General features: G+C 42.3%; 1 protein-coding gene across 2 annotated transcripts in view; it reads right to left on the reverse strand.

Moving 5' to 3' along the window:
• FSHR (follicle stimulating hormone receptor) overlaps positions 1 to 20,036 on the reverse strand; it is a gene marked incomplete at both ends in the record, with an annotated part of 163,856 nt that overhangs the window by 9,409 nt on the left and 134,411 nt on the right. The window contains 4 exons of one of the 2 annotated variants that reach the window (XM_082852257.1): positions 7,868 to 7,942; positions 8,054 to 8,122; positions 14,314 to 14,391; positions 15,569 to 15,640. In XM_082852257.1, coding sequence (XP_082708383.1) covers positions 7,868 to 7,942; positions 8,054 to 8,122; positions 14,314 to 14,391; positions 15,569 to 15,640 — 294 coding nt within the window. The remainder of the gene's footprint in view (positions 1 to 7,867; positions 7,943 to 8,053; positions 8,123 to 14,313; positions 14,392 to 15,568; positions 15,641 to 20,036) is intronic. The other variant, XM_082852258.1, reaches the window with a different exon arrangement.

Below are 20,036 nucleotides of genomic sequence, written 5' to 3' on the forward strand. Positions count from 1 at the left end.
ACTCCTCTAGTCTTATGACTTAAACACCACTTATATGCTGATGTCCCCTCCCCCCTCCCAATTTTTATCTTGAGGCTGCTTTTCTCTCCTAACTCCGGACTCATATTTCAGCTACCTCCTTATAATCTCTACTTGGATGTCGAATAAGAAGGTGAAGCTTTAGATATTAACAATTGAGCTCCCGATATCTCCCCAAACCTGCTCTACTTACAGCCTTTCCGGTTGTTCCTGCAGAAACTTGGAAGTCATCCTTGACTCCTCTTTCTCTCACACCCCACATGCAAACCCTCAGCAAAATAACTTGGCTTTACCTTCCACATAGATCTGGAATTTAACTACTGCTCATAACATTCATTGCCATCACCATGAGGTGAAAGTTCTCGGTGTTCCAAGGTCTCTTTTCTAGTTCTTGCCTACGTATTCTAATTCTTCAGAGCTGGGGTCCCTGGAGATAAGTGTCTGATCCATGAACCTTTGTCCTTGTGAGGAGTCTTCGCTCTCTGCTGCTGAAAGATCCAGCTGTCCTGTCCTGTTCTCCACTTAGCCTTTCCAGTGTTCCAGAGCTTCTCAACTTTATTCTCTGCCCTAAAATAACCTTTCTAGCTTCTCTCTTCAGGCAATTTCTCCTCTGACCAGTTCTGCTATTGATACTCTGGTCCCGGTGACGAAGTTCTTCTTTTGCCTGGTCTATGGGGTCGTCTTTTTTCCCTCAAATATGGAAGGGAGCAAAGGTTGCCTGTTTTGTCTAAAGCAGTTCAAGGCTTCCTCCAAGGAATGAGGTGAAGGTATAAACAAAGTGCTTCAGGAATAATTTAAACCAGGGCAATCATTTATTACCTGCCGTCAACATTTTTCATATTTCTAAAATCAAGTGATACAAAACAGACTATTTTTTCTTAGTTATGCCTTTCCCCCTTGATTTTAAAATATACAAAAATCACAGTAATTGAATATTTCCAAAAACAGACAGATTTTTGTATTCTGTGCAATGCCATGGTATGCTCTCATTGACTCTGTAGTCGATTAAAGATGACTGTAAATTCTTTATACTCTTCCATAGAGGGTCTGTTTGCCCTTCCCTTGAATCCAGGCTGAACTGTGACGTCTTTGGCTTATAGTAGAGTATGATGAAAGTGTTGCTGTACCAGTTCTGGACCTTGCCTTTCAGAGCACTGATAGCTTCTAAATTGATCTTATAGAGCCCTAAGCTGTAGTGAAAGAACTCTGATGCCCTGAGAGTGCCATGCTGGAAAAAGTCTAAGCCGTGCACAGAGGGTTCTGGAGGACGAGGTGCCGTGTGTGTGTGTGTGTGTGTGTGTGTGTGTGTCTGTCTGTCTGTCTGTCTGTCTGTCTGTCTGTAGAGAGGTACCAAGGAGCACAGATGCACCAGATATATGGGTGAAGGGTACAGCTTGGAGTAGACCCCCCGGACCCAGCCACCTGAACCGACATCACATGGATCAGAGACAAGCCACCCAAACTTCTAAAACATAAAACTGTGGGGAAAATGGAATGGTTGTTTTAAGGCACTGAGTTTAAGGATAGCTTTTATGCAGAAATAGAGTACCCAAACAGACTCGCCTTGACATCTCTGAGATTCTGTCATCCCCATCATTTGTAACAGCTGTAGATGTATTTTTCCTTGAACGCCATTAAGAGTGCAATAGCACTATAGTCTGTATACTTTCTGCCTCTCTCACGTACCGTCTTTTGCTTTATATACTAGCTGTTTGTATTTGCATCTTCTCTCTCCTGGAGGGCAGAGGGCTCCTTGCATTCTCAGCAGTGCCTTTCACATAGAAAGCACCCAGAAAATTGTTGCTTTGTTCAAAGATAGGCTGGGAAATGGCGCAGATGGAGGATTGGGAAAGGAACTAGATAGATCACCCCAGCCAGCTGTGATGTCTTCTGACCTCTAGCACTTACAGAGACTCTAGTACCTTGTATTATCTCTTCTGCTGTTTCGTACTATTCAGCTTTTCATGTACATTTGTTTTGTTTCCTCAGCCAGGTTTCAGATGCTCTGAGAGCAGGGATTACTAAGATACTTTTGTGTTCTACACGGTATTAGTATTTGGCACAGAGCTTGGTTCGTGAAATCTACTCAGTGGATACTTGTCTGATTAGCAGAGATGCCTCAGCATCATAAAAAAAAAATGAGAAGTTGAAGCAAGTCTTACAGAAGAGCAATTCTAAAGGGAGAAAGATGCAAGGCAGATTGAGGAAATCTGGATTTAAAGGGGGCTCAGCAAAACGGTGCTTCCGCAGCAGGCAATTATATGTGACTGAGAGTATCAAGGGAGTCAAGGAAGAGAGCATCCTTGTGCAAAGTTTACAAGGAGATAGACACAGATTGAAGACGAAACAGACTAATGTGTGTGTGGGTTGACCTGCATGCAATCCAGTGACTAGGTGTTGGATGGGGAAGCCTGCTCGGGCAGCGTTGGTGCCTCTCTGTCTGCTCAGTGTTCTGGAGTTAGCTTGTATTTCGGCTTCCTCCTCATCACAGCTCCAAAATATGTGAGCTGCTGTCTTTTTCACTAGGTGGCTTTGCTTCTGGGGGACTATGGCATCTTGTCAGTGTCCTGGGATCCCGAGTGTCCGCTGCTGGATATTGAAAGGAGGGAGTGGTTGGTAGGAGAGAGATGCAGAGTCACTTAGAGTTTGGTAAAGCACAAGTCTTTAGCAGAAGTGGTTCCTGGGTGATAGGGAAATAAAAGTGTTTGTAGAAGTGTCTACTTCAAGCTTACTGCATACTTGCTGGGGTGAGCAAACATGGAAACTATCATAAGACTTCCATATTTTGGACTGGCAGAAAAATGTTTCTCTGGTATCTCCACGGATTAAGAAAAGTCCATAGACATTTATATCAGCAGGGGAAGGGGTAATCATGGGCTGGTGTTTTTAATCCTTGTCTTTCAGGCTGGTCTCATGCCGGCAGCCTTTCTTTTTAAGGTGCCACTTTGGTTAACATTTCAGCACATGCTACATTCTGGCTGGTTTTGAGAATTTAAATCCTGAAACGTAGTACCAACAGGAGACTCATAAGACAATGGCTGAAGAGATTTAGCAATCCTGAACTGTTTCAACATTGTTAGGGTTCTTGATTTTGAGATACAAAGTAGAAAGGGAAACAGCAGTCAGTAATAAGACACTGAGTCAGGAGAGTTAAACTGTGCTCTGTGCCCCATTTAATGAAGTGTGTTATAGCCAGTGCCACAAATTTGATTTGAACAATTTCTACTTTTCCCAGCAAAGATATTGTTACAGGTCAATCATTTCCATAAGTGAGAGCACATTTCTGGTGTATACTACACTGACAAATGGCTAGAAGACCTCTCTTTTATGATCCCAGGCGGAATAAAAAGGCAATTTGCTTATCTATAGGATTGTGCGTACACTGGTAATGGAAGAGAATCATTCTTATACAAATACCGCAGTGTTTGAATCTGAACTATCGAATGAATCTGAGCTATAGCCACATCAATTTGATAAACCATCAGAATATGATTGTACCGGCTCCAGCCTGCAAAGGCAGTGCATTAAATTTTCCCCACAGGAAATGGTTTCCCAAGGAAACAGCAATTGCTTGATTGCTAAAAAAAAAAAAAAAAAAAAAAAAAGAAGGAAGGAAGGAAGAAAAAGAAAACTTGAGTGAGTTCAGAATATCACGTGAAAACTCAGATGGCTACTGATAGTCAAGGTCAAGACTCATGAGGGGGAAGTCAGGATGCTAGACTGCTTCTCGGAAACCCAGTGGAGCTTGTCTGTGTGCCCCTAGCTTTCTCTGCATCTATTTCTCTTTGCAGTGGAACGTCTTATCCTTGCACCCTCAGGTGTTCAGAGGCTCCCTGTTTGTTTTGCACTCAACTAAAATTTTTGCCTTCAGGAAAGGAGTTATGTTTGGTTTGGGTGCCCTCCCCTTAACTCTTTTAGAATCCCTTGCATATATCTACTGGGGACAAAACACTGAGCCTGTTGGGGAGGGAGATTTCACCACAGTTAGCTCTTGGAGGAGATATTCTGGAGACCCGGCCAAGCTTCCCCATTCCCAGCACTGGTTCTAGGGCAGTGATTCTCAGTGTGCTTTCTGTACCAGCAACGTCAGCTTCACCTGCAAAGTTGTTAGAGGTGCAGGTTCTCAGGCCCCCCCCCCCCGACCTGCTGAATCAAAAATTCTGGGGGTGGGGATCAGCCATCTAGGGTTTTACAAGCGTGCCGGGTGATTCTGATGCAAGGTCAAGTTTAGAACCACGGCTTGAGGGCAGCTGAGGACCGCTCACAGCGTAGGTGGCCCATAGCCGAGGTCTGCTCTGGGATTTGCCCTCGCCTGACTCACCCGAGACTTGGCTCTTCCTCAGGGCCAGCCTGCACCCAATGACTGTTGATAAAAAGGCCTGGCCCCTTACCTTCAGTCAGTTTTGAAGGGCCATCTTAATGCCAGAGCTCCCCATAGGATCAGCGGAAGCTTCTGTTGCAAATGCACTGTAGTTCAGCTTCCCTGTTAGCCTGCTTCTGCGTCCATCAAGCACTCCCCACAGACTCCAAGAGTGCTCTCCAGTAAACCTTTTGCATGCAAATACCACATCACAGTCTGATTTTCTGGGAGGGGAATCTGACCCGAGCCACGGTCACAGCCCTAACCTGAGCCGCATCTACTATGGGCTGAGTGGTCTGCACACACTCCTTCTCCAGCCCATGAACCCACAGCACCAGCGTGGGGTGGTCCTCTGCACACACTAAACAAGCAGCTCTCAGGCCAGGGTTTCGCGGGGGCTGGCGCATCAGCTTGCAGAAGTAGGGGATGGGATAGGCCCTAGAGTCCCAGGTTAGCAGCCAGAGAGGCTGGTAAGACATCTGCGGACTAACCTGAAAGCCCCAGAAAAGGAGGCTTGTTGTTAAGCTGATCAACCCTCTTGCCCCTAAGGGGAGGAGAAGGAGACCAGCAGTTACAGGCTGGGCTTTCGGCCAGGACATTGCACGTATATCCTCATGCATTGAAATGAAAAGATGTAGGAATGTATTATCACTCTCTACCTTTTTAAGTCATGGCAAGTGCTTCGTAATTCCCTTGGATTTTCTATCAATTTTATTCACTGTTTCTGTGGTAAAAGGGTGGAAATGGGCCTGTAACTCGAGGACCCTGCAGAACTGCTGGTGATGACGGCATCCCTTCCTGCCGGCATTCGGGGCAGGGCTGGCTGTGGATTCATGTTTGTGTTTTCCACTGAACACTGATCAGACACGCTGCACCGTGCCTCAGCCTGGGACCTGCTTGTCAACTGCAGGGGGCGTTCTGCTATGCTGTGTGTGTGTGTGTGTGTGTGTGTGTGTGTGTGTGTGTGTGACTTACTGGTGTTCTTGGGCTCAGGGGTCTGGTGTTTGTAGTTATCTTCCCCCCATTTTAGTTCACAGTTAATTTTAGGGGCCCTTTTAGATGTTTGATTGGACATGTTTATGTACTTTTGGTGACATGGTATGTTGGGGCTACATGGGGCGTAAGGCAAGACACCTAGTTACTGGTTTAAGCTCTGCCACTTAACGGCAGCGGTGTGATCGATAGCAGGTCACTTCGCATTTCTGTCTCTGGTTTCCTCAGCTGGGTAATGAGCTAGTTGGGGATCCTGTCCAGCTTGAGTGTTCTCAGTAGCAGACAGTGGTTAAGGTGCTGTGATTTTATAGTGTACCTAGTACAGGTCACATATGAAAACCTACCCCATCACAGGTATGTTCTTACGTAACAGATAGAGGGGCCTGTTTAGGCACATTCAAAACCCTCGGAACTGTTAGCTAAGTGCTATTCTGCTGGTCAAAGGCCTCAAAAGCACTTTCTCGAAGTCTGTCTGTCTCCCAGGTACTCTTAAGAATAAGAAGCATGGACTAAGCGTTACAAGTTCTGAAGACTCTGTACATTGGAACGCAGGGACTCTATGCCCGGCGCTTCCCGTTCGTTACACCCGTGTCCTGCTTGGTGCCTCATAGGGCACGTCGTGACCTGATATTATTAAGCTGCATATTTAGTTCTATTGTCTGACTCCCCCTTATAAGAACGCAAGCTTTCTGTGAGGAAAAACTTTTGTTCCTTGCACTGTATACAGTGCATAGCACACAGCTGGTACTTAAGATCTATCTGAGTGAATCAGTGAGTGAATATAAAAATATAAATATATATACACACACACACATATATAATATTATTAAGCTTCAAACAGTATTAGGAAATAGGTATTATTGTTTCTGCCATTTTTTGTTTGTTTGCTTCTGCCCTTTTTTAGGTGAGGAAACCGAGGTTTAGAGAGGTGAAAGAACTGGTTTTAAACCTAGGTAGTCTGCTCTGGCATCTGTGCTTTAATCACGTGGATACTCCCTTCGTTTGTACATATTGCCTATCTGAAACCAGGCATTCTGGAATAATCTTTGGGCTTCTTCAAAGAGACAGAGTCCCATATAAGGTCACGACATATCCTTTGTCATCAGTAATGACCATTTTGGAGTTTCTGCTCTACCATACAGGATCTCATTCCAGAGATGCCTGGATTCCAGCCTGAAGGAGAATACAGTCACCCCTTGGTGTCTGTTGGGGATTGGTTCCAGGACCTACCGCAGATACCAGAATCCACGGATGCCCAAGTTTCATAGCCCTGTCCTCCTTATCCATGATTCCACATCGAGGATTCAACCAACCACAGATAGTATATATTTATTGAAAAAAATCCACATGTAAGTGGACTCAGTTCAAACCTGTGTTGTTCAAGGGTCAACTGGATAAACTCTTTGGTGAAAATGAAGTGATGTTGATAGATGGTACGTAGATAGGTAGATAATATATATACTGACGGCCAAGTAAGAGGTGCTGGCTAGTGGCTCCCAAATGCCCCAGCTGGCCTTAGGCAGACTATATGAGGATCATCTAGAAAACCTTTACATCTAGTCACATGTTTATCTATTTCTTTGCTCACTATTTCTTCTTGGATCTGACTCCTTCCTTCCAGATTCCTTTCTTATTCTTACAGTACATTTGTCAATAGATGTAGTGGGTCTTGCTTGGAGCCTAGGAAAACACATTTTTAAAAAGCTCTTGCAGATTGGGGCCCCTGCAGCCATGAAGACTGTGTGAATCACAGGAGGAGGCATTCACTGTTGGCTGAGATTGTCAGGGAAGAGGTGGGTGACCCTTGTGGAAGGATAGGGGCTGATGAGAAGAGAATAGGGGAAAGTCACTCTTGGGAGAAATGGACGTGAGGAAGCAATAATAGGAGGAGAGGTGCTGATGCAGGGCCGAGAGGCACTGGATACATCCCAAGAGATCTGGAATCGAGACAGAGAGGATCCAGACATAAATGTGTGTGTCTATCTCACTGGTTTGAGGGAAACTCCTGGACATTGAGAGTGAGGAAGGAGAACTGTGCTTTCCCTTTCAGGGAAGAGATGGATAGCAGAGTGGTTAAGAGTGTACTATGAGTTAGACCAGTTTGGTGTGGAATCTGTGCTCTAAAATTTCTGTGACCTTGGATGAACTGACCCCTCCAGGGAAGCCCGTTTTTTCTTCTCTAAAATGGGACTAATAGCTCCTACCACAGAGGTTATTGTAAGGATTAAATTAGAAAATTCATCTTAAGTTTCTAAAACACTGGCTGGGACTTGGTAAAATGTTAAATGTTAGTTGTTGTTGTTACTGTTGCTACTTTACTGAAATTTAGAATGTGGATCAGCCCTAAATTGTCCGATAAATCTTTGCAGATGACACAAATAAAATTTGACCTTAATTGCCAGCCCTGCGTCATAAGCTTCCCTGAACTGGAGAAGGTTGACTTCTAAGACGTAAGATGCTGATCTCTTGCACACGGAAGTGGGGGAAGCTACTCACAGAATGACTGGTCCAGAGGCTCCCTGGAAAACATCATTAGGCAATTCTTCCAAATTATTGTTATCACTTAGATTCCTGGTGATGGAGTTGAGGAAAGAAGAAGGGAAACACAAAGCCATGTAAACATTACTGCTGTAAGAGCCATTTCCCTCTAAATGACCTGGAAGAATAGTCAGGGCTACTTACAGCTCATCTAGTTGGGTTCCATTGAATGCACAGTTGTGTATTTCTTGAATCCCATTCTTACTCAGCCATCTGAAATAAAAGACCCATTAAAAAACCAATACTGTCGGATGCAAACAATACATGGGTTTCATAATTGGAAGCACTGGGGCAGGGTCAGACAGCACAGGTCAGTGGCATAAATAAAATACCACCCTTAAAGCTTGGGGTTGGGGTGGAAGGGAGACTGATTTATCACTGTATAACCTTTTGTGACATTGGAAGTTTGCATTATGTGCATGTATTATGCAGAGAAATAAATGAAATTTAATTTTGAGAAGGCACACTTAGGCATAGCAGCCTGGATCCCAGAAGGTCTTTGCACATATCAGTTGTGTGCAGAGACAATGCCATGGAGAGAGCAGACAAAGATCTGTCCTGTCCTGAAGGACAGAAATCATACAGTTATCGAACAAGTGTTTATAAGACGGAGTTGTCACCTTTCTGTATGGCCTTAAGCCTCTCACTCAGGCTCATTCACAGCAGCAGGCCTGGCTGTCATGAAAAAGTGATCTAATTAAGCTGTCAGACAACCTGCACATCTCCCGTGACCTACAGGGACTTGGTTATTGGTGGTTTGTGGAGGTGGCTCTGGGTTAAGCCAGAAAGGAAGAGAAATCAGTGATAGAGACTGTGGGTCGTGGCGGGGTGAGGTTGTGTGAGTGGGCGCGGGGGGGGAGGCTCTGGGGGAGGGGGGGCTGGATGTGGAACAGTCATCCTGATTGTGCCAAGAAGGTCAGTGAGCAGGTCTGCCTGGACAGGGGAGCCCAAGGACACCTCGGGCTGACAGCTCTGCATTGCTGTGCCCCTAGATGGATCTGAAAACAAAAGCAGAAATCCAAGGTCGGGAGAGCTTAGCCTGAAGAGCCTCTGATCCGTTGCTCTTGATTTGCTGTCAGGTCCTTTCCCTTGTCAGGCTCAGTAGGTGTGCAAATAACACTGTTCCAAAAGCTGACCCAGAGAAGTTTCCGTGTGTTCAGGACATCGATGGTTTCCGGTGCTGCAGTGGGTAGCTCAACACGCTTAAAATCACAGGAGGACAACTGCGTGTGTTTTTCTTCCTCCTGAAAGCCAGTTAGCTGAAAATCCACACAGGAGTAATGCAAGTCTTTCAAAACATTAGCAACCAATTGGTGGCTTCCGATGGCCAAGAAGTGTCTGTGCATCCCAAGTCCTGCCTGCCCCACGCCTACCCAAGTGTCCCCAGCACATCCAGCCTCCTGACTGATTTGTCAGCGTATTCCTGGGGGGGTGACAGTCGCTGGAGCAGCTGCCGCTAACCTGTGGGAGGTGGATCCTGGGGGTTTTGGATCAAACAAAGGGGTCAGCAAACTTTCTATAGGAGGCCCAATAATAAATTTTAGGTTTTGTGGGGTTAAGAAGCAAAATGAGAATATTATTGTTACATAGGTACTTTATATAGGTACTTATAAAACAATTGCCACGAAATTTTTATTGACCAAACTTAAAGTATAATAGTAATAATTGAGCACAATTTTTTTTTGTAGTATAGGTCTACTATTGAAAAGAATGAATTGTTTTTTGTTGGGGGTAACATTTTGCTTCATTTAGGTTTAGTGTTTGTGTTCCCTACCATCAAAATCTTCACTTATAAAAGCTAGTCCTAGATCAGGGACCAGATATGCCCCATTGGGTGTAGTTGGCTGACCCTTAACCCAACAAAAGCAGTGTGCAAATCCATATGAGCTCTACCTAACGTTTTTCTATAGACTAGATAATTAACATTTTCTGCATGTATATGTCATGCAAATAGATGTTGCTATGATTAAATAAAATGCAGACTAATTTAAAAGCATTATTGTATTTAAAGTAACCCTTTGTCTTTATGGATTTTCTTAATCAGTAGATGCCATCACATGGGGAGCGGGTGGCATTTTTTGATGTCGTCAACAGATCAGCACACAAAAAACATACTGTGTACAGAATTCTTGCCCTGAGTTTACATTAGGCTGTAAGACTCTCAAACTACTACCAGAGAAGCTGATATTTATCACCTATATGCCTAGTTTCTTAAGAGAGGTAGTGCTGGTTGGTTTTTTTTTTTCTTTTATTTTTACATCTTTATTGGAGTATAATTGCTTTACAATGGTGTGTTAGTTTCTACTTTATAACAAAGTGAATCAGTTATACATATGCTCCCATATCTCTTCCCTCTTGCGTCTCCCTCCCTCCCACCCTCCCTGTCCCACCCCTCCAGGCGGTCACAAAGCACCTAGCTGATCTCCCTGTGCTATGCGGCTGCTTCCCACTAGCTGTCTATTTTACGTTTGGTAGCGTATATATGTCCATACCTCTCTCTCGCTTTGTCACAGCTTACCCTTCCCCCTCCCCATATCCTCAAGTCCGTTCTCTAGTAGGTCTGTGTCTTTATTCCTGTCTTACCCCTGGGTTCTTCATGACATTTTTTTTTTCTTAAATTCCATATATATGTGTTAGCATACGGTATTTATCTTTCTCTTTCTGACTTACTTCACTCTGTATGACAGACTCTAGGTCTATCCACCTCATTACAAATATCTCAATTTTGTTTCTTTTTATGGCTGAGTAATACTCCATTGTATATATGTGCCACATCTTCTTTATCCATTCATCCGATGATGGACACTTAGGTTGTTTCCATGTCCTGGCTATTGTAAATAGAGCTGCAATGGGTAGTGCTGGTTTTAAAACCAACCTCATGATGATGGTGATGACAAACAGGGCAGAGCGTCAGCTAAGGAGTAACTGAATCATGCTTTCCTTAGTCGTTTTGTTTTGTCCCTTCCCTGGTGTGTTCACTCAGTGCAGGCTCAGGAGGCTCCAGAAGCAGAGTCTGCCCTCATCCTAAAGAATGAAGGTGCTGGGGGACCTGGTCCATGAAATCTCCTTGAGGGGCAGGCAAGTGAGATGGAAGCCAGCTGAGGAAGGGAGGAAACGCACAGGAAGTGAGCAGTTCCTGTGGCCGGGCTGTGCTGGGAGATGGCACACATGTAACCTCATTTCATCTCTTCTGAATTAGCCCATTCTGCTAGTCGGCCATAGCTAGGTATTTCCCTGTTCAGAATTTCTGGTTGCAGGGCAGAGTAGGGGTGGCTGCTAGCCAAGTGTGATAAGCCTTCATTGTTGGGCTGTTTTGAAAACAGTATATATTTATATATATAGAACAGGGCTTCACGATTTTGAAAGATGCCAATGTATAGAAAGCTTTTCCAGTCATCAGAGCCATTTTGCCAGGCTTTTTTTTTTTTTTTTTTTTTTTGCGGTACGTGGGCCTCTCACTGCTGTGGCCTCTCCCGTTGCGGAGCACAGGCTCCGGACGCGCAGGCTCAGCGGCCATGGCTCACGGGCCCAGCTGCTCCGTGGCATGTGGGATCTTCCTGGACCGGGGCACCAACCCGTGTCCCCTGCGTCGGCAGGCGGACTCTCAACCACTGCACCACCAGGGAAGCCCCAGGCTTTTCTTTTTTTTCCCTGAGGACCCGTGGATGTCCCCAGGAGGAGAAAGTGCCCCTGCATCCAGACATAGCACCTGGACTAAGCACAACTGGAGACTTAAATTGTGGTGAGTGTGGATCTTCTGATTCTGTTATCTATGGATTAAGGGCCATCTGAGGTTAAAAAAAAAAAAAAAGACGCATTTCTCACAAATGTGAATTTATCCTTTAGAGACATGTCTGAGAAATGCTGACTCTTAAGAAAGCTGTCCTCGTTAGGAGAGTGTGCTCTCAGCTCTGGGGAACCACACAGTATCCGTGGACAGGAATCAGTGAAGAGTGGCTATGATCTCTATGCTTCTTTTGTAGTTTTGGGCTTGCAGGACACTCTCCAAAGTTCTTATTTCCTGAAATTCTTTTCCTCCACTTGGGAAAAGTTAAGACTAGGTAGATCAGGACAGGTTGCCTTCTGTCTTACGTTCTGGACAAAAAGGATGTGTGTCAGTATGCAAAACTGTGAGAACATTATTAATACAAACGGACTTTTTAAAAAAAATTGAGATAATGGACATCTAACATTGTATTAATTTCAGGTTACCACTTATATATTTTCTATAAAAATACTCTGGGAGTTCCCTGGTGGTCTAGTGTTAGGACTCTGTGCTTTCACTGCTGTGGCCTGGGTTCAATCCCAGCTCAGGGAAATAAGATCTCACAAGCCGCGTGCCACAGCCAAAAAAAAAACTGTATTAATAAACTTGCCACATGAACTAATTTTGAATCACTATATTTAAAAATGACACATATGTTTAGAGCAACTTTCTTTTTTTAATATAAATTTATTTATTTATGGCTGCGTTGGGTCTTCGTTGCTGTGTGGGGGCTTTTCTCTAGTTGCGGCGAGCGGGGGCTACTCTTTGCTGCGGTGTGTGGGCTTCTCATTGCGGTGGCTTCTCTTGTAGCAGAGCACGGGCTCTAGGCACGCAGGCTTCAGTAGTTGTGGCATGTGAGCTCAGTAGTTGTGGCTTGCGGGCTCTAGAGCACAGGCTCAGTAGTTGTGGTGCACGGCCTTAGTTGCTCCATGTCATGTGGGATCTTCCCGGACCAGGGCTTGAACCCGTGTCCCCTGCATTGGCAGGCGGATTCTTAGCCACTGCACCACCAGGGAAGTCCCTAGAGCAACATTTATAGAAGCACAAGCGTCCGGGTACAACTGATTACATTTATCACTAATCTCCTCCCTCCATTATGTAGCCAAGGAGTCCTTTTGCTGCAACACACCAGGCCGGTATTACTCAGGTACTCACTATTTTCCAAAAGTTCCTTTTTAGCTTTTTTTTTTTTTTTTAACCTCCTTGGCCTTGAAGATTCTGTTTCCTCTGCTCGTCCTTTGCCAATGCTGTGGCTAAATCCCACTCGTCTTAATGGCCATCTTCGACCCAACATCCTTTCTCAGCCACCTTCCTTCCCTCATTTAACTCTTCCTTCAAGCCTCGCGTCAAATCACATTATACCTTCTTTATGCTTAGAACAATTGCTTTTATTTTGCACATATTTCATGCTGCTTTTTTCCTTTGCTTTCCCTTTCTCTCATACTTCTCACACCCCATCAACTCTTTCCAATACACACACACACAGAGATTCCAAATATCATGAGCATATTAAGTGAAAGGATTAGGTATTACCTACAATTTTGTCCCATTACTATGTACTCTGAGTACAGGCCTTTGATGTTATTTTTTCCTTCATACATCCTATTTCTCTGCTAATCTCTTTCAAAGCTTTTCTGTTGTTCTCTGTAATAAATTTACATCAAATACTGTGCTTAGCTTTATTCTTCAGTATGTTCTCATCTCTGCCTACAGTTTCTCTCTGGCCCCTCCCACCACCTTGCTCCTTTTTTTTGTTTTATTGTTTTTTTGTTTTTTTTTATATAGATGGGTCTCTAAATCATATTATTGCTTTGAGAAAGACTAAAATTCTTTCTGGACTAGAACTTACCTTTTGTACATATCAGCATATTGAAACACATGTATATTTTTTAAAAAAACACAACATTGGTGAAATGTAAAGAGAAAATACTTTTCTTACAGATGTAATTGCAATTACCAGTTCCCCAAATGTCATTCTATGCATCTAACTTCCATGGATCCCACAAACACTTGGGTAACCCCTAGTGCCCTATTTCTTGGCCATCTCGGGAAGTACGTAAACTGCCACGCAGGCTACTGGCACAAACAATTAGAAGGTAGTCCGTTAATAATGCAGGGTGCACTTAAAAACTTTCCCAGAAGTCAGAGAGATTAACTCAAGCTCATTAAAAAACGTGATTGTTTCAAGAAAATGAGAAGTCATCTTATATGCTCAGCGTGGGGCTGAACAGAAGCTGCTTGGCATGGTTATGAGGGAATATCCATGTCTTCTTGATTCAGACTCCTTCTTGGTCTTTTTCTTTGGGCAACAAAAGCCTTGCCAGGCAGTAACTAGCTTCATTGATGCGTGAGTTGTTCTGGCCCTCAGAACAGATGTTGCATCACAGGAGACCATCATTCAAAGAGCAATTTTAAATACTTGAATTGCACCACAGAATCATACATTATTAACATGTCTCCACGTTGTGATTTGGAAACGTAAAGATGGGAAATGAGAGAAAAACACAGAACCAGAGAGAAACTGGAAAGGTGAAATGCCAAAGTTACCCAAACAATAAAAGGAGCATACCATTATAAGAAAGAAATCATTACAGGAAAAACCAAATGTTCCTCCGTTGGAGTTTTTTCCTTTACTTACAGAATCATACTTTCAAAACTTAGCCCCACGAAAGAATTTCTTTCAACTGTGTGGATGTTTATATTATCTTGAATGTCTCTAGAAGAAAGTACAGACAAATTAGGTATTTATGTCAGCTCCACTCCATGTCACCTCCCCACAAGCAGTCTACTTGGCATGGTGTAGTCTTTAGCTGAGGTAATGTCGGAATAGCTGTTGTTCTGAAGGTTGATGAGCTCAATGTTTGGGAAGTGAATGGCATCTCATTTACCTTTAGTGTATCAGTTCTTCTTAACAATGGAATTGCAGACATGCAGCCTCTTCCCTCTCTGAAAGTCTTCTTAGCTAATTCAACTGTGCTGAGGTTCTAACAGATTCACTTGTTACCCTTGCCTCCACAGTTGGTACCTGATCAATAGGACAAAGTCACTTAAGCTGACCTTTCATCTCCAGACCAAACTTCTCCATCCACCTTACTTGGGCCTTCATCTTCCTCCATCTCAATCCCCTTCTCAAAGCTAGTTTCCTTCCTCTGTTCTCCTTGGGTCACAGAAATTTTTATCATTGGTTTTTCTCCTCCTGACTGAAAGGATGAAGAAAGTCTCGGTTTTCTGTTTGTACCCCTCATCCTCTGAAGCTTCCCTGTTGGGTCTGATCTAACATGTAAATGTAAAAGGAGTAAATTGCTTGGAACAATTTGAGAAATGGGGGATATTCTCTAGTTTTCCCTCTCCCTCCCTCTCTCCTTCCTTCCTTAGCTCATTGCATCTCTTCCCTACCTCTTCCTTTTGGGTCTGTCCAGATTCTTACAATTTCACTATTGAAAATAAACTTGCTATTATACATTGCCTTTTCTCTTGCTCTTTCAAAATACATCGTCATTAACACTTCACTGTGAGTTTGTCAGGTGGTTTCTTTATGCTTAGGGCAGCATGGGAATTCTGGAGGGAAGAGGAGACGATGGTGGAAGACAAAGGGGGTTACAGGAGGGAGGTGGGTAAGGTACTAAATAGTGAAGAAAGGGGAGACTTCCTGATTTGCTACAAGCTGGCTCTGTTGACAACTGTCTTACTGAGGAGCCTGCTGACTTTCTCCAAACTGAGATTAGCTGGTCTTAAGGTAAAACCGAGGACACTTGCTGTTTGCCTTCCTACCTCTGCTCACCCAGAGCAACATCTTTGGAGGATGTAGACTACACAGTGCATAGTACAGGCCCAGAGGCTGTTGGGCAGGACAGCTATCGAGTAAAGAGTTGGTAACCACTCTTCAAACTTACAGTAACACCTTTTGGAGAGATTGAATCTTGTGAACAGCTGGCAAGTGCTTAATACCTGTGTTGGATATTAACCTAGAAAGAGACAAACTGAGAGTGAGTGAAAAACGAAGCTGGTTATTTTAACAATTGCTAGAGTCTAAGCTTTCCAAATTCAAAATATCAATTTTGAGCTTTCAGAAAACCTACCAGAAAATCCCATAATACACCTGAATCATGCTAATGTTTTCTATTTTAAGACTCTACCCAGGATATAGGAAGCTACTGATATCTTAGAGAAAGGAAACTTACACTTCAGGCACAAAGATCTGCTAGTATACCACAAGGCATACCTTTTTTTTTTTTTTATTAACATCTTTATTGGAGTATAATTGCTTTACAATGATGTGTTAGTTTCCGCTTTATAACAAAGTGAATCACCTATACATATACATATGTTCCCATATCTCTTCCCTCTTGTGTCTCCCTCCCTCCCACCCTCCCTGTCCCACCCCTCTAGGTGGTCACAAAGCTGATCTCCCTGTGCTATACGGCTGCTTCCCACTAGCTATCTATTTTACGTTTGGTAGTGTATATATGTCCATGCCACTCTCTCACTTTGTCACACCTTACCCTTCCCCCTCCCCATATCCTCAAGTCTGTTTTCTAGTAGGTCTCTGTGTTTATTCCAGTCTTGCCCCTAGGTTCTTCATGACCTTTTTTTTTTTTTTCTTAGATTCCATATATATGTGTTAGCATACGGTATTTGTTTTCCTTTCTGACTTACTTTACTCTGTACGACAGACTCGAGGTCCATCCACCTCACTACAAATAACTCAATTTCCTTTCTTTTTATGGCTGAGTAATATTCCATTGTACATGTGCCACATCTTTATCCATTCATCTGTTGATGGACACTTAGGTTGCTTCCATGTCCTGGCTATTGTAAATAGAGCTGCAATGAGCATTTTGGTACATGACTCTTTTTGAATCATGGTTTTCTCAGGGTATATGCCCAGTAGTGGGATTGCTGGGTCATACGGTAGTTCTATTTGTAGTTTTTTAAGGAACCTCCATACTGTTCTCCATAGTGGCTGAACCAATTCACATTCCCACCAGCAGTGCAAGAGTGTTCCCGTTTCTCCACACCCTCTCCAGCATTTATCGTTTCTAGATTTTTTGATGATGGCCATTCTGACTGGTGTGAGATGATACCTCATTGTAGTTTTGATTTGCATTTCTCTAATGATTAATGATGTTGAGCATTCTTTCATGTGTTTGTTGGCAGTCTGTATACCTTCTTTGGAGAAATGTCTATTTAGGTCTTCTGCCCATTTTTGGATTGGGTTGTTTGTTTTTTTTTGTCATTGAGCTGCATGAGCTGCTTGTAAATTTTGGAGATTAATCCTTTGTCAGTTGCTTCATTTGCAAATATGTTCTCCCATTCTGAGGGTTGTCTTTTGGTCTTGTTTATGGTTTCCTTGGCTGTGCAAAAACTTTAAAGTTTCATTAGGTCCCATTTGTTTATTTTTGTTTTTATTTCCATTTCTCTAGGAGGTGGGTCAAAAGGATCTTGCTGTGATTTATGTCATAGAGTGTTCTGCCTGTATTTTCCTCTAAGGGTTTGATAGTGTCTGGCCTTACACTTAGGTCTTTAATCCATTTTGAGCTTATTTTTGTGTAAGATGTTAGGGTGTATTCTAATTTCATACTTTTACATGTACCTGTCCAGTTTTCCCAGCACCACTTATTGAAGAGGCTGTCTTTTCTCCACTGTATATTCTTGCCTCCTTTATCAAAGATAAGGTGACCGTATGTGCGTGGGTTTATCTCTAACCTTTCTATCCTGTTCCATTGATCTATATTTCTGTTTTTGTGCCAGTACCATACTGTCTTGATTACTGTAGCTTTGTAGTATAGTCTGAAGTCAGGGAGCCTGATTCCTCCAGCTCCGTTTTTCGTTCTCAAGATTGCTTTGGCTATTCGGGGTCTTTTGTGTTTCCATACAAATTGTGAAATTTTTTGTTCTAGTTCTGTGAAAAATGCCAGTGGTAATTTGGTAGGGATTTGATTAAATCTGTAGATTTTGGGTAGTATAGTCATTTTCACAATGTTGATTCTTCCAGTCCAAGACCATGGTATATCTCTCCATCTATTTGTATCATCTTTAATTTCTTTCATCAGTGTCTTATAATTTTCTGCATGCAGGTCTTTTGTCTCCTTAGGTAGGTTTATTCCTAGATATTTTATTCTTTTTGTTGCAGTGGTAAATGGAAGTGTTTTCTTAATTTCACTTTCAGATTTTTCATCATTAGTGTATAGGAATGCCAGAGATTTCTGTGCATTAATTTTGTATCCTGCTACTTTACCAAATTCATTGATTAGATCTAGTAGTTTTCTGGTAGCATCTTTAGGATTCTCTATGTATAGTATCATGTCATCTGCAAACAGTGACAGCTTTACTTCTTCTTTTCTGATTAGGATTCCTTTTATTTCTTTTTCTTCTCTGATTGCTGTGGCTAAAACTTCCAAAACTATGTTGAATAAGAGTGGTGAGAGTGGGCAACCGTGTCTTGTTCCTGATCTTAGTGGAAATGGTTTCAGTTTTTCCCCATTGAGGACGATATTGGCTGTGGGTTTGTCATATATGGCCTTTATTATGTTGAGGAAAGTTCCCTCTATGCCTACTTTCTGGAGGGTTTTTATCATAAACGGGTATTGAATTTTGTTGAAAGCTTTCTCTGCATCTATTGAGATGATCATATGGTTTTTCTCTTTAGGTTTGTTAATATGGTGTATCACATCGATTGATTTGCATATATTGAAGAATCCTTGCATTCCTGGAATAAACCCCACTTGATCATGGTGTATGATCCTTTTAATGTGCTGTTGGATTCTGTTTGCTAGTATTTTGTTGAGGATTTTTGCATCTATGTTCATCAGTGATATTGGCCTGTAGTTTTCGTTCTTTGTGACATCTTTGTCTGGTTTTGGTATCAGGATGATGGTGGCCTTGTAGAATGAGTTTGGGAGTGTTCCTCCCTCTGCTATATTTTGGAAGAGTTTGAGAAGGATAGGTGTTAGCTCTTCTCTGAATGTTTGATAGAATTCGCCTTTGAAGCCTGCTGGTCCTGAGCTTTTGTTTGTTGGAAGATTTTTAATCACAGTTTCAATTTCAGTGCTTGTGATTGGTCTGTTCATATTTTCTATTTCTTCCTGATTCAGTCTTGGCAGTTGTGCATTTCTAAGAATTTGTTCATTTCTTCCAGGTTGTCCATTTTATTGGCATAGAGTTGCTTGTAGTAATCTCTCATGATCCTTTGTATTTCTGCAGTGTCAGTTGTTACTTCTCCTTTTTCACTTCTAATTCTATTGATTTGAGTCTTCTCCCTTTTTTTCTTGATGAGTCTGGCTAATGGTTTATCAATTTTGTTTATCTTCTCAAAGAACCAGCTTTTAGTTTTATTGATCTTTGCTATCATTTCCTTCATTTCTTTTTCATTTATTTCTGATCTGATCTTTATGATTTCTTTCCTTCTGCTAACTTTGGGGTTTTTTGTTCTTTTTTGTCTAATTGCTTTAGGTGCAAGGTTAGATTGTTTATTCAAGATGTTTCCTGTTTCTTAAGGTAGGATTGTATTGCTATAAACTTCCCTCTTAGAACTGCTTTTGCTGCATCCCGTAGGTTTTGGGTCATCGTGTCTCCATTGTCATTTGTTTCTAGGTATTTTTTGATTTCCTCTTTGATTTCTTCAGTGATCACTTCGTTATTAAGTAGTGTATTGTTTAGCCTTCATGTGTTTGTAGTTTTTACAGATCTTTTCCTGTAATTGATATCTAGTCTCATTGCATTGTGGTCAGAAAAGATACTTGATACGATTTCAATTTTCTTAAATTTACCAAGGGTTGATTTGTGACCCAAGATATGATCTATCCTGGAGAATGTTTCATGAGCACTTGAGAAGAATGTGTATTCTGTTGTTTTTGGTTGGAATGTCCTATAAATATCAATTAAGTCCATCTTGTTTAATGTATCATTTAAAGCTTGTGCTTCCTTGTTTATTTTCATTTTGGATGATCTGTCCATTGGTGAAAGTGGGGTGTTAAATTCCCCTACTATGATTGTGTTACTGTCGATTTCCCCTTTTATGGCTGTTAGTAATTGCCTTATGTATTGAGGTGCTCCTATGTTGGGTGCATAAATATTTACAATTGTTTACAATTATTTACAATCTTCTTCTTGGATTGATCCCTCGATCATTATGTAGTGTCCTTCTTTGTCTCTTGTAATAGTCTTTATTTTAAAGTCAATTTTGTCTGATAAGAGAATTGCTACTCCAGCTTTCTTTTGATTTCCATTTGCATGGAATATCTTTTTCTATCCCCTTACTTTCAGTCTGTATGTGCCCCTAGGTCTGAACTGGTTCTGTTGTACACAGCAAATATACGGGTCCTGTTTTTGTATTCATATAGTGAGTCGTGTCTTTTGGTG

The sequence above is a fragment of the Leucopleurus acutus genome (genome assembly GCF_964270905.1).
Source record: "Leucopleurus acutus genome assembly, chromosome: 12".
NCBI classification, from domain to species: domain Eukaryota; kingdom Metazoa; phylum Chordata; class Mammalia; order Artiodactyla; family Delphinidae; genus Leucopleurus; species Leucopleurus acutus.